The 13,429-nt window shown below is 42.6% G+C and overlaps 1 protein-coding gene across 1 annotated transcript in view; it reads right to left on the reverse strand.

Annotated features, from left to right (window-relative positions):
- Positions 1 to 699: 699 nt before the first annotated feature.
- LOC306968273 (myc box-dependent-interacting protein 1-like) overlaps positions 700 to 13,429 on the reverse strand; it is a 33,706-nt gene continuing 20,976 nt past the window's right edge. Inside the window, exons 14-19 of the mRNA XM_079563615.1 lie at positions 12,502 to 12,522; positions 7,606 to 8,073; positions 6,211 to 6,267; positions 3,622 to 3,828; positions 3,443 to 3,544; positions 700 to 1,208 (exon numbers count right to left, since the gene is read on the reverse strand). Of these exons, the coding sequence (XP_079419741.1) occupies positions 1,107 to 1,208; positions 3,443 to 3,544; positions 3,622 to 3,828; positions 6,211 to 6,267; positions 7,606 to 8,073; positions 12,502 to 12,522 (957 nt within the window). The 3' untranslated portion in view covers positions 700 to 1,106. The remainder of the gene's footprint in view (positions 1,209 to 3,442; positions 3,545 to 3,621; positions 3,829 to 6,210; positions 6,268 to 7,605; positions 8,074 to 12,501; positions 12,523 to 13,429) is intronic.

Consider the following 13,429-nt stretch of genomic DNA (forward strand, 5'->3'; position numbering starts at 1 on the left):
ACTACATGTGGCTACTCTACGCTTCCGCTATTTATTCATTTTGTACAGAACTGGATTAAACATGGCCGAGCCCTTTTTTTTTGTGGAAAACCATAGTGCGACGAGAGCACAGCTTGGCTCCGCTCTGATGGGAAGTCATTTTTGCACTTTTTTGAATAAACAGTCTCTCTCAACAAATCTAAATTTGGGTCACTACAAAGATCATTCCAAATAATACCCACATTGCTACACTTAGCGATAGCACCGCCGTGTTGGTGTTTCTATGGTGGTGGTGATGATGCATGCCTGGAGTTAATCACGTGGAATTTGATATACTTTCATGAATATCTTCTAATATAATTTCTTTGTACGTATATTACTAAAGCTGAAACTCCCATCTGCTTCTTCCCTTAAGACTAAAGTGGCACCAATGCAATGGCTATACTTGTGTGTCGGAAGGTCGGACGGATATCGGCGCGAGTGTGGTATTTGGGTATTCACGAACTTTAGGCTGCGTTCATGATTTGGAACTCTAGGGCGAAATCGCACATGAAGGGCAGGAGTCAATATCTCTCGGCAGGTCGGAGGTTTAAATCCTAATCCGGCAGGTTCAACAAGCTTCTGCAATGTCAGAAGATCCAGTGTTGCGTTCATTTTTCACCAAGATCTTGTATTGATGGTGGGAGAGTGCGATCACCACGCTGACTGAGACTTTTTGCTTACCAATTGATATCAATGGCAAGATTTTGATACTATCAGTTTAAAATGTGACGGATATGCGCACAATTTACAAAGATATGTAAAAATGTGTTTCAAAAGCATGCCCTTAGACTCCTCACCTGCCCTCCATTCTCGATTTTGCTTTTAGAATGCTCTGGCATCTCATGAACGCAGCCTACACGACAACCCTACAGCTCGACAGAGAAGCGAAGGTCCACGTTGAGCACAGTGTAGCAGACCTTCCGAATGTGAGCTCGGTTTGGGAGCCAGGGCTGGGGGGGCAGCTCGGCTTCTATGGCCAAAGTCCTAGTAGGTACAGTATCCGGGAGGAGTGAGGAGAAGAGGAGGCGCTGAAGGCGGGACAGCGGGAGATGGATGGCCTGTCCCTCTCTCTCTCTCTCTCCTTCTCACAGGCGCTGGGTGAAGTTCTCCGGGAACACTCCTTTGGCCGCACTCTCCCCACTCTGCTGCCACTCGTGCTGCTTGACGCCCATTAGCCAGCCGTCATCCTGGTCAGAGAGAGAGAACGATGGTAAACAGGGAATTCACAAAGGTTGCTGAACTCTTCAAAATGCCTTTATAGTGTTAGCTGGCCGTCTGATACTGATACACATGGCTATATCATATCATACTATGTATATCTACTAACTGATCAAGGTGCTACATCAAAAAATAACTCTCCCCATGCAGATGAGCAGAGCTAATACATAAAGAAAACTGAAAACTTGGGATTTTATCCTTATGAGGTGTCTGGAGAGTTACTGACAGCACTTAAAAGCAGCAGAGCCTGTTCTGGAGAACATATATGGACATTAGCTACTAGGGGTGGGAACCTCTGGGTACCACTTAGGGTGCTTCTAAAAAATGAAAGTTTCAGGGCAGTGTTCTCCAACCCTCCATTACATGATGCTTGTTATAGAGAAGCTGTAAAAAAAAAAGTTTTAGCTGAAAATATTGATATTTAGGACTTGCTCAACCCTATTGAAGTTTTTACCTCTCAAAAGTCACATGGCACCAATCCAAGATTCAGACATTTTTATTACTTTCAATTAAATCAAAACAAGCTCAACTATATATGGTCTAAAACGACTACAGTTTTGGTGTCAGGTGGTAAAACCGATGTAAATATTGGAAAATATTACTTTAGTTTAAATGTCTTAATTTTTGTTTTAAAAGAAAATGTTCCCCCATGCTAACAAATGCTAACACTAATGCAAGAGTCCACATAAAAGCCAATTTAATTTGAAATAGCTAATGTCAGGTGGTGCAACTGCAAAAAAAATTACCATCTAAAAAATATAGGGATGCACCGATCCAACACTGGTGTAAGTTATCAGAGTCAAAACTAGAAAAAAAAATCAGATATTGGTTTAAAACATCCGATACTGAACCGATCACTGTTTTGGGCTGACACCGAGCACTCTGTCCGTGGTCCTCTGTTTTTATTGCTGATTACAGCATCAGTCAGTTACAAATTACTGATGAAATGTTCAGAGGAGAAAGGCTGTCTAAGATATACTTGGCAAAGATTTGACTTTGTACAATTTTTTTGGAAACTATTTAAATTTTTAGAGAAAACTCCACCTGACACTTTTTATACAGAGAAGCTACAAATACATCAAAATACATTTAAATACTTGTTAAATGTTATTTAACAAACATAACATGTTTAAACACAAAATTATCGACTCAAAAATATGCATGCCATCAGTTTTGAAAAAACATTTTGAAAATATGCTTTTAGACCCTAATACAACATATCCATCCATTTTCTTCCACTTTTCCGTTTCCGGGTCGTGGGGGCAGCTGTTGGAGTTGCCCAAATCACATTGCACCAGCCCCTTATGGCTCCTCCTGCAGGTGGTGGGTCCACAGAAGGACGGCCTCATGGTTCAAACTGGGCCTGTTGGCCTCTCATAAGGGGCTTCTGAACCGCTCTTTGTCTGACCCGTCACCTAGGACCAGTTTGCCATGGGAGACCCTACCAGGGGCACGAAGCCCCCAACAACATGGCTCCAGGATCATTTGATTCTATTATTTACATTTTTGAACAATAAATCGCATTGAGCAAGTTCTAAATATTCCTTGAATTAGCTAATATTTTGGCTACTGAATCTTTATATGACCCATCATCAAATGCAGGGTTGGAGGAAAGCAGATTTTTTTTTTTTTTTTTTTACATAGTACGAGGAAGCACCCTTGATATGCATGACATCATCAAATCATCATTCATATCAGAATAAAAAGTCGTTTCAAAGGAGTTCACCCCTCCCATCTGATAACGGAGCTCAACTGTGAAGGTCCAGACCCTTGTACGAAACGCAATGAGTACGAGGCTCTGGTAAAACCACGCTATAAAAGATGCATTATCTCCATTTCTAGAAAAAACAGTGATTTTCATCAAAATCAGCTTAGAATGAAACTGTTTTCACCTCCGGAAAGCTTAGAGTCTCACCTTTCAAACGAGCCACAGCATATGTCCATAGCTATAACATAGAATAAGCTGTGGTGCTACAAATATCATGAAAAATGGTCAGGATTGTTGGCACTCTACAGCTAAATCCCCAAAACAGCGCGGCCTCAATGTGTTAAGAAGAAGATATTCATGGAGGAAAAAAGCTAAGAATTTCAGCACTGACCCCGGCGTGATAAATCTTGGCATGAGTTGAGAGTTTGAAGCACACGGGTGTAAAAAAAACAAGCTGCTGCCGTTACGTTCTCGTCGCATGAAACACCCACACACCTGTTCATCTGGGTTGTCAAACGTCATCACCAGCACCACGTCTCCGGCCTTCATGTCCAGCTCGTCTGTGTCATTGGCGGCGTAGTCGTGCATCACCTCCACCTACGGCACATGGTGGACGTCATCAGATCTCTCTACTGTGTCAAACCTCCATATTATGTGTTCTGCTCTTCCCCTACCTTGAACAAGAAGCCAGGGGGCAGGTCTGTGGACTCTGTTGGGGCCGCCTCTGTAGGTGTTGCCTTGGTGGGTGCTTCCTCTGCGGGTACTTCCACTGCGGGTGCTTCCTCTGCGGGTACTTCCACTGCGGGTGCTTCCTCTGTGAGTACTTCCACTGCGGGTGCTTCCTCTGCAGGGGCTGGCTCTGCTGGTGCTGCCGCTGCCACCTGTGAAATCATTGAGGTTTAATAACTTAAAAAATTACCACAGTTCAGTTTAAAAAAAAGATTTGGCAAATACAATCCCGTTATCACCCCGCTTTGGTCCTGATTTAGACTTCTCTAAGCGCACCACTTTGAAATGCCCCGAGAAACAACTGGAAATGGTCAGTGGCTTTCATTTTTACAGCACTTTTCCACCGATATTAGGGTCAAAGTGCTTCACCTCAAGGAACCACCCATTCACACTCTCATACATTCTACGCAGATCATACTGCGGTCACACTAGGGAGCATGGCCTAGCTGAGGGTGAAGGAAGCTTGTAATGGCAATCACAATTTTCTTCTCTTTTTAGACATTTTCTGGCGGACTATAAACACATCCAAAAGAAAAGAAAATTGTTGAAAATCTTTGTGATCATTTTGTCTCATTCTTACATTTGAAAATTAAGCAGATTGTCCGGTTCAAGTGAAAAAAACGGCACTCAAAGCTAGCTGTTAGCATGTAGCATGAAGCTAAGGTTTGCCTTATATTCTATTCATTTTATTTGTCAGTTAATTTCACAATGACCCAAAACAGTTAATTCTCTCGTCCTTGTTGGGGAGCGAGGGGTGGGGAGTAAGGGGCGGAAGCACAGGGAGGGTAGGGATGGGAGGGAGTTCAGCTTCCTAATAGCCTGCTGTATGAAACTGTTCTTCAGTCGACTGGAGCTGGCCCGTGGATTCTGCAGTCTCCTCCCAGAAGGCATTCCCTTGAAGAGACTGTGATGGATGCGTAGGGTATAGTTAGCATTCTCCATTATTTATGGTCTGTTGAACCACTTTGTTCACCTCCATGTCTCTATATCATTATTTAGTAAAAAAAAAAAAAATACATAAATAATCCAGCATTTGTTAAAATTATGATGGAGTAGGTAGGTAGTAGTAGTTTGTTTGTTTTCCCCCTCTGGCCTTATATAGCATGAAGCTAACGTTCGGATTATGGTTAGCATTTTCCATGTTTTTTTGTGTATTTAAAGAGGCTAGATGCAAGTTGGTCATTTTATACTCACTACTGCCACCTCAGGTCATATTTGTAACTGCACTTTCTATATTAAGCTCGTGCATGACGGCAATTCAGACCCGAAGTAACAACTTTTTGAGTGACAGTTCAGGATTTTAGAGGCAGTTGTGGTGAACAGGTCTGGGCTCATTCTACATTAGGACATGGCTGGAACATGTAGGGGGAGGAAAAAACTTAATTTTATCATTTTTAAACTCTGTATAGTCCCTTTAAGAGCTGTTGAACCACTTAGTTCCACTGTATCTTTATTCAGTTGAAAATACATCAATAATTCTGCATTTATTGAAGTAGTGGTGTAGTAGTAGGTGAAAGACTAGTTCTTCCCCCCCCCATGTTTTCCCTCTGCCAGTTTCACGTGATATTTTGTGGCCATTTCCAGAGTTTCCGTCTGTGTCTATTCATCTTGTGTAGCCTACATTTACATGAGTATGAAAAACGTGCCATGTGGTATGAGAGCTTTTCATACTGTTCGTAAAGCATGATAAAAATGCTAGCTTGAGACAGACAATAAAATTAAACACTGCCCCTACCCCCACATGCTTTAGTCAAATGAAACAAAATGATTTAAAAGCTATTGATATAGTATAGTAGAATGATGTACAGTATCGGTGCTTTGAGGGATTGGTGCTCTCTCTGGATGCAGATAATCTATAACTTCTTTTGTACAGCTCATTTCTACATTTTGTGGCGATAACTACATTGTCTAAGTCTAAGCCTAACAATTGTAGCAATTTAGTGCAAAAAACCCCCAACACCTGTATCTACAGCACCTACAGTAACTTTACCTCATTCGTTCACTCAAAGAAAATGCCACATTAGATTATTTTGAAAGTGTCAGTTCAGCATCAATTCTTTTATAAGTCACTTTTTAACGAATGCTGTTGTTGACGTCAACAACCTTTGCAATAAAAGTTGGAAAACTGTGAAAGTTGATGCTACAACGCTCTGTAATTGATAAATACCAAGACACCACAACAGTGTTTCCTTAACTTTGCGAAAGGAGTGAAACAGCGCCCCCAATTTGACGCTAGTGGTCACAAGGTGTACTGCATCCATATTTACCATTGAGAACGAATGGAAGAGAGTTAGTATTAACCACATACAGCACAAAAGTAAGTCACTCTCTGACGGGCCAACAGAATTGCTTCGGCGGGCCAAATTTGGGCACCCCTGGTCTAAATAGATAAACATATCGCAAATCAAGAACTTGAAGAGTGGAGAGAGACTTTTGCGTGCACTTTTGCGATGTGCGTCAACAAAAAATCATCACACTCTCTAACCCTGCGTTCTTAAACATCTTATCAACAACAAAATGGTTCTGATACTGACCTCTTCTGGTGCTTCTGGCGCCGCCTCGGGTGAAGTGGCCGCTGCTCCCGAGTCACTCTGACACACAGGTACGCGGCGTTAGTACAAAAACAAGCGGGACACTGTGACACCGCACACATCGCGGTACAGAGGGCGCTATGACAGTGGCGTGTGGTCGACAGAAGCACACAGACATGAACAGTGCGGCATTAGCTCAGTCCACCAGCAGTATGTGTGTGGTGACGTGAAGTAGTGGGGTTCCTGGCGCCTAAATCGGCTTAGGTGGCATGCGGAAGATATGTGTCTGTGAAGAGATGTGCTTAACAATGACACTGCTAATAAATAGGCAATTTGGGATTCTGAACTTGTGTTTTCTACCTGGAGGGCCGCACCATGGTACCTCGGCCCCGGACAAAGCCGACCATCTTGATAGCTCTGTCCCTTGCATATCTACCCATGGGTTTCAGTCACTTTTATCCGATTATGAACACAATCACTTTGTCAGCCTCCAGGCATAAATGCGTGAAAACATGTCTGAGATTTTTGATTCATCCAACTTCGCGAATACTAATAAACATAATCAAGTTCTTACAACCAAAGATTATGAGGGTTTAGAGCAGTTTTTGTTTGCAATTTAGAATTTCCCAAAAACCTTGAAAGAGAAACTAAAGTCACTCGCTGTTGTGTGTCTCAATATAGCGCATTTTCCTCCAGTGCGAACCAGGGAGTCAGAGGCTAGATTAGCCCAGAGTTAGCATTGTTGGCCTTGTTCCCGAATTTAGGCAACAGCAAACACATTTTACTCAACTACCTGCAGCTTTAACGCTATTCATTTTCACCCAATTTTGAAGTTATTTTATTATTATGTGTTGTTGCAGACAACTCGCAACTGGTAAATTCAACCTCCAACTGGCAAAGATGGTGCAGTTTGGAACGCCGCTCAAATTGGTACTAACAATATATAAACTCGGATATGATCAGAGAGCTCCGAGTTCAGATACGAGGTGGATACAGCAATGGCAGCAATGCATCAGTGATGTTATATGTCACAGCTCTCCATAAAATATTATTTTGCATGTTTTGTATTATATCTTGTGAAGATGTTAAAATAGTATAACATTAGCATCTTATTTAACTGTTTAATACAATCTTTCACTTTCTTGTCAGAGCTCATCCTATTTTCCTGGTTTAGTTGTCTGCTGATTTTAACTGTAACTGTCACTTTGTCATCTCTTGATCTCTATGACGACTTAGGCCGTTATGCCAAGAAGCTGACAACTTTTGGTCCATTATAAAGAGTTAATGCTTTCCCTAGGATAGGGGCGAATATTACTCTTCACATTTAACTACCTCCTCCGCCGATGCATCCAGCACTGTTGTTCCTGAATGCATCTCTCCTTTTTTCACTTCTGTTACCTGGCCCTCCTCCTTATCCACCGCAGGAGCAGCTTCCTCTGGCTCAGCAGCCTCTGCCGCAGGTTCAGATGTTTCCTCAGAAGGTTCTTCTGGAAGTTCTTCTGGCTGTTCCTCTTTAGTTTCTGGGCTCACCTCCTCAGCAGGCTGGGCCCCCTCGTCACCCCACTCCTCCTCCGCCTCCTGGGCAAGGAGCTCCTCGCTGGGGGACCCCTGCTCATAATTTCCCTCCTCGTCATACCGGCCCTGCTCCTGGGCGTCGTCTTGGTTCCATCGGTCTTGAGAGACGGATATTGGGTCGTAGCGCCCGTCATCGGCCCAGCCCTCCTGTGCCGCCGCGATGGGGTCATAGCGGACCGGCTGGGTGCCGTCGTCTCCCCAGCCCTCCTGAGCGGCGGCAATGGGGTCATAATGCCGCCTCGGGGCGGGCTCCTCCTCTTCCTCCTCCTCGTCGGCAGCGCCCTCGTCATGCTGGGGTGCGGTAATGCAAAGACGGGTGTGGGAGAACATTTCAGCTGAATTATCCAAAACCTTTTCACTTATGACAATTGCTTTGAATAAAGATTGGTCAGAATAGTGGGAAGGGAAGGAAAATATTAATATACCTGTGATTTTGCATGTCTTAGAAGCAGGTTTTTGTGGTCTTTCATAAAACATGCAAAAATCACTAATGTGATAATATGGACATTTATTTTTTTAGACTCTTTTATAAGACCAGAGTTTATTTTCATACCTTCACGTGTACCAGCTGCTCGCTTTCTGCTGCCTCTACAGCTAACTCATGCATGATCTTCCAACAGGGAGAGGACAGAGAACAGCGCAACCTGCAGTCCAACTCTTAGCAGTTAAATAAAGATAAGGGCCCGACTGAAATGGATTTTTGGGTTTCGATACTGATATGAAGGTAGTTGTCATGGGTGACAGCTGATATATAAGCAGTTATTTTAAGCAATTCAATTTGATGCATTTTTTTGTTTCTGTTTACATATATCTATAATTATCAATCAAAGAAATATATCTATTTTGAGGTATGTGATATGTGATTTTCTAAGGTCGATGGCGATATGCAACGCCGATATTTTTGGCCAAATCTTTAAAAATGTCTCGTCCTATAATCCTGTGTATGATGCTTCTAAACATGTCAGTGTTGAACTGTGACAGCAGGGGGCGCTGTATGAGGGGCACAGGGCTGATTTAATCAGTCCTATGCCCCTCAGTGTCTTCCCGGCGTTCCTGTTTAGGTGCCCCACCACACCTATTTTTTAAATTGCTTCTATTGTTAAGGTCTGAGGGTATGAAACTAACAGCATGTGTCTAATTCCCCTCATGAATTTGCCTCAGGATCAATAAAAACATTCTTTGTTCTTTACATTTGTATTTCTATTGAAAGTGAGTCTGTAATATTACAAAATTCCTTAAAGCCACACCGTGTAGAATTTTACCCAATAAATAAAATTGAAATACAAGCATTTATTTTATGACCATTATTTTCATCATTGAAAAATACCTCAGAATTGTACAAACAAACATCTATGTGTCTAACCCCGCCTAAGATATGGCTGTAAACTTTACTGGGAGTGGGTACGTCTCCAGCTCATCTCCATGGAGATGTGACTAAAGTAGAATTAGTAGAATTTGAGATTTAAACAGGTTAGTTTCACATCCAAATCCTTTCTTTTATTACACACTGCAGTAACAGCATTTTATGTGTTGAGCTGGTCATTAGGAGCATGTTTGGTTTTGCCACAACAATATAGTCCAAAATGTTAGGCAGTGTGCCTTTAAACGAGCAGTCAGGACATGTCAAGATGCGAACATAAACCATGGTCTGAGGAATCTAAATAATAAACATTTGTGGACGACCGAATGAATCTCTTTGGACTATGAGAAGTACATTATGGAGGAGGAATCGGATGACATCAGCTACAAATGGTTTGAAGATAAAGCGTTACAACGGCGGAGATCCCGGGAGGACCTCCATAGTTGAAGTTTCAGAAGACAAACCTTGGCTGAGACGGTTCAACTCAAAGACAGATGGAGAAGAGGAGGAAGAGGAGGAGGAGGAAGCAGGAAAGAAAAGTCTAAGCAGTTTTTTTTTTCCATCAGAAGATAGTGGCCGGCTCTTCTGTGAGTTGGTCAAATGTCGCGGCTATGTTCGGATGGAGAAACAGGAGGGGCTTTTGTAAGAGGAGAGGTGTCTGTCCGCGGCCCAGCCTCGACGGGAGTTTGGCAGGACACGTCTCTCTTACAGCTCTCTGGAGGTTAGTTGATGGTCTGGATGCAGAGGAGCAGGCATGGGGGGGCTGGTGAAGTTGGCCGTTTTTTTGGGGGGGGCAGAAAGGTGCGACATCGAGGGAGCGCAACTTCACCAGGGCAAAAAGAAAACAAAACTCATCCCTGTGTGTCTCATGTGTGGATATTTGTATACACGGATCATGAACATACAGGGAGGGGAAGGGGAACGCAAGGGAACCAAGTCAATTCAGCCAGAAATGTTGATTGAAAGCAAGTAGGATGTAAGTTTACAGGTCTGGGTTTCAAAAAGTAATACGTACATGAGGCAAGAAACACAAACTTTATAGAGATACAAAACTGAGGCACTCGAAGAAAATAAATGGTTGAAAGGCCTTCATTGTAGCATGGCCATTGCCTACGTGTTTCAGCCCGTGTAGGCCTTCGTCAGGGCGAGCACTTCCCAAATATGATGGCTGTTTCTCAATTGCCAGGATCCGTCCTCCGTTTGTCCAGTTCGTTGACGTCCTCGGTGGTGGCTCGAGTGTCCTCTCACCGCCGCATTTGAGCTCAATTGGAACGGCCTCCGGAGCGAGCGGCTGCGTCATGTCACATCATATCATATAATCATATAATAAAATTTCAATCTTATAAACTGTTCTATGAATAAAAGAGGCCTGGAAACTATTTATATATTGGCTTTGGTTGGATGTCTTGCTGTTTGAACATTTTGGCCTGAATAAAATAATAACATTTCTGCCAGGATTTGCAAGAAATTCAATTCAAATATTAAATATATTTAGCATAGGCCTAATTTCTCAATTATTAGCATTTAGGCCTTTCATTAAGATTAACTTTATATAAACCTATTATTTTACATCTTTCCTCGCTCACAACACTTCTACCAATGATTTTATTATTGCAATTGTTTTTTTTTTGTACAATCGTGGAACACAACTTTCTATAGTGAAACAAATAAAGTTTTGGGAGAAAAGGGAAGGAAAAAAAACAATGTTGCAGTGCATCATGGGTAATTTCAGCTCTCCGAGGCAGCGGAGGATCCACAGGTGTACCCTTCGGAAATGAGCCAAACGGAGGAGTCGGGCTGCGAGGGGGCGAGTGGTCCAAGTGAAGTGGAACACCACTTGGTGGCGCTGTGATGACGTGGATCACGTCTGAAGTGGTCGAGGATCCTGGCATTTGGGAAACAGCCATTGTGTCTGTGGCTAAACACTCTTCCTCGCCCACGAGCATGTTAGTCACAGCATAAGTGCTGCACAAAAGGAGATACTGCGCACTCTGCTGGCCTAAAGGATATCTGCTCTTTATCTTACCATCAAAAATAAGCACAGTATTCATGCACATTAGCTATTCATACAACAAAAACATCGTTTTTCCATACTGAGATAAGTTCTTGCCTGAGCTTAGACAAGATGATGCGTATCTCTCTGGTCTTTGTGTGTGCCCTCAGTCACACAAGTCGACCAAAGATGTTGTTACCATTTGGCCTCTCCCAATGTATTCCTATGTCCCCAAACGTCGTGAAGTTGGAAGTGACCATGCTCTTCCACGGGCACAAAGACCAGACAGGTACGTATCAACTCGTCTAAGCTCAGATAAAAACATATCTCAGTACTATGGCCAGTTCCTTTAACAATTCTTTAGTCTTGTATAGTGTTTCCAGATGCTCAAAGTCATTTTGCAATTTTGTGAATTATTCATGAATTACATGACTTACATTTGTAGCCAAAGCTACAACAACCACTGACTCACCCAGACACTTTGCATTCTGTCACACCCAGGTAGTAACCAGGCCCAACCTGCTTAGCTTCTCACAAGTTATTATGGTCACCTTGCCCCTAACAAGAAAAGTCCCACCGAGATTCAGAAGCTCTTTTTCAGGGAAGTCCTGGACCAAAAAGGGCCCTATTTACATGTTTTTGGTGAGGAAACCTGAGCACAAAATCCACTCCGAAAGGCCCCAGGGCCATCTTTGAGTGTCAAATATGGTTTGTTTTCTGTAATTGACATGGTTGATTATTCATTTCAAATGCATATCTATCTGGCAAAATTGGATGAGAAAACATATGAAGCCAGAGCTGCTCTGGGGCCACCACCACATTCACCCGGCTAAAGGGTGCCTAAGGACACAACAGCAGTGTGAACTGAGGAGAGCGGGATTCAAGTCGTTAATTCTCCAGTTGTATCAAATCCTCCTCTTGATGTCAAACCTAAGTCCTTGTTTCTGAAATAACTTTCCATCATGTACATTTGCCCTTTTGAAGCACAGACCAATATTGTTATTTAAAAAACATCTATTAAATGCTTGCAGTTTTGTTTGTAGGCTGAATTGACTTTATGTCTAACTACAGTTAATACAGCAAGAACAAGACAGAACATAAACAGAATCACACGCAAAAAGACTCATTCATGAAAAATCGCAGAATATTCCACTGCAACATCCGGCCTTTTGCAGCGAGACCTGAACATGCAGAACGGCACACGGAAACTACAACGACAACTACAACGGAAAACAATGAAGGTGTGAGAATTAGACTGTGAAATGTCCTTGGAATATATAAATAGAATGAAGAAATAAAGATGGAGAAAAAGAAAAAAATAACAAAACAGATCATGTTACCCACAACGTATGCTTTTACGGCTTACCCAAGAGTCCCAGTTTGCAGGCTGTGGAGAGAAAAGGGAAGCCATATTACCGAGAAGACAGGGCAGCCACAAAACTTATATCATTCTCGAGTCCATGCCTTATCTGGAAGCTATAAAGCCATTAGCCTTCCACAGCAGTAGAGAGAAGAAAGGTGAGAAGAAGCAGAGCTAGCTAAGAGGCTGAGATCGTCCCGTAGTGAGCGGTCAGACTGAAGCAGGGTAGTAGTGGTAGCAATCATGCCATAAGAAGATCTCCTTGGACAACGTAGCAAAGGTGCTCTTGAAAAAAGCAGATTGAATTTTGGAAAGTTGTCATGCCGTCATCAACCAGCGCAAATCACAAGATGCTTTCACAAGACATTTTGTACTTTACTCAACTCAACAAGTCGCCTTAAAGCAGTACTAAGTAACTCTTCCCATAGAGGCCATAAGCGCAACTGCAGGTGTCGTAGCAAGTTACGATTTTTTAACTTATTAATTGTCTTGGAGAGTAAATACTACGCTGACAGGAAAGGCGAAGGAAGAGAGGGTTACTGTGCATCCAATTATACAATGGACATTTGTTTTTTTCACTCAAACTTGGCTGTAAATACTGTTTAAAGTGACATTAGCCCGCAGTTAGCTTTGCCCGTTAGCATGTTAGCTTCTTTTTTGTGATTCCATTAGTGTGTATTGCTTTCTCCGGACCGGTGGCAGTCAAGTTGCAAACATGGTTTTCTGTCCAGAGACACCAGGGGGAGATGAACGACCCTCCAATCATCCCATAAACACTTGTATTACCCTCACAGGGACTACGGAAAGGATTTATTAAGGTAAACACGTTACTTAGTACTGTTTTAACAAAGTGACGTAAAGTACGAAAAACTGAGAGTCATTTTCTTCAGTCCAGGTAAAACCGATCTGTTCAGCTTCGCGTGTGTCGCTGCAG

The sequence above is a fragment of the Gobius niger genome (genome assembly GCF_951799975.1).
Source record: "Gobius niger genome assembly, chromosome: 9".
NCBI lineage: Eukaryota > Metazoa > Chordata > Actinopteri > Gobiiformes > Gobiidae > Gobius > Gobius niger.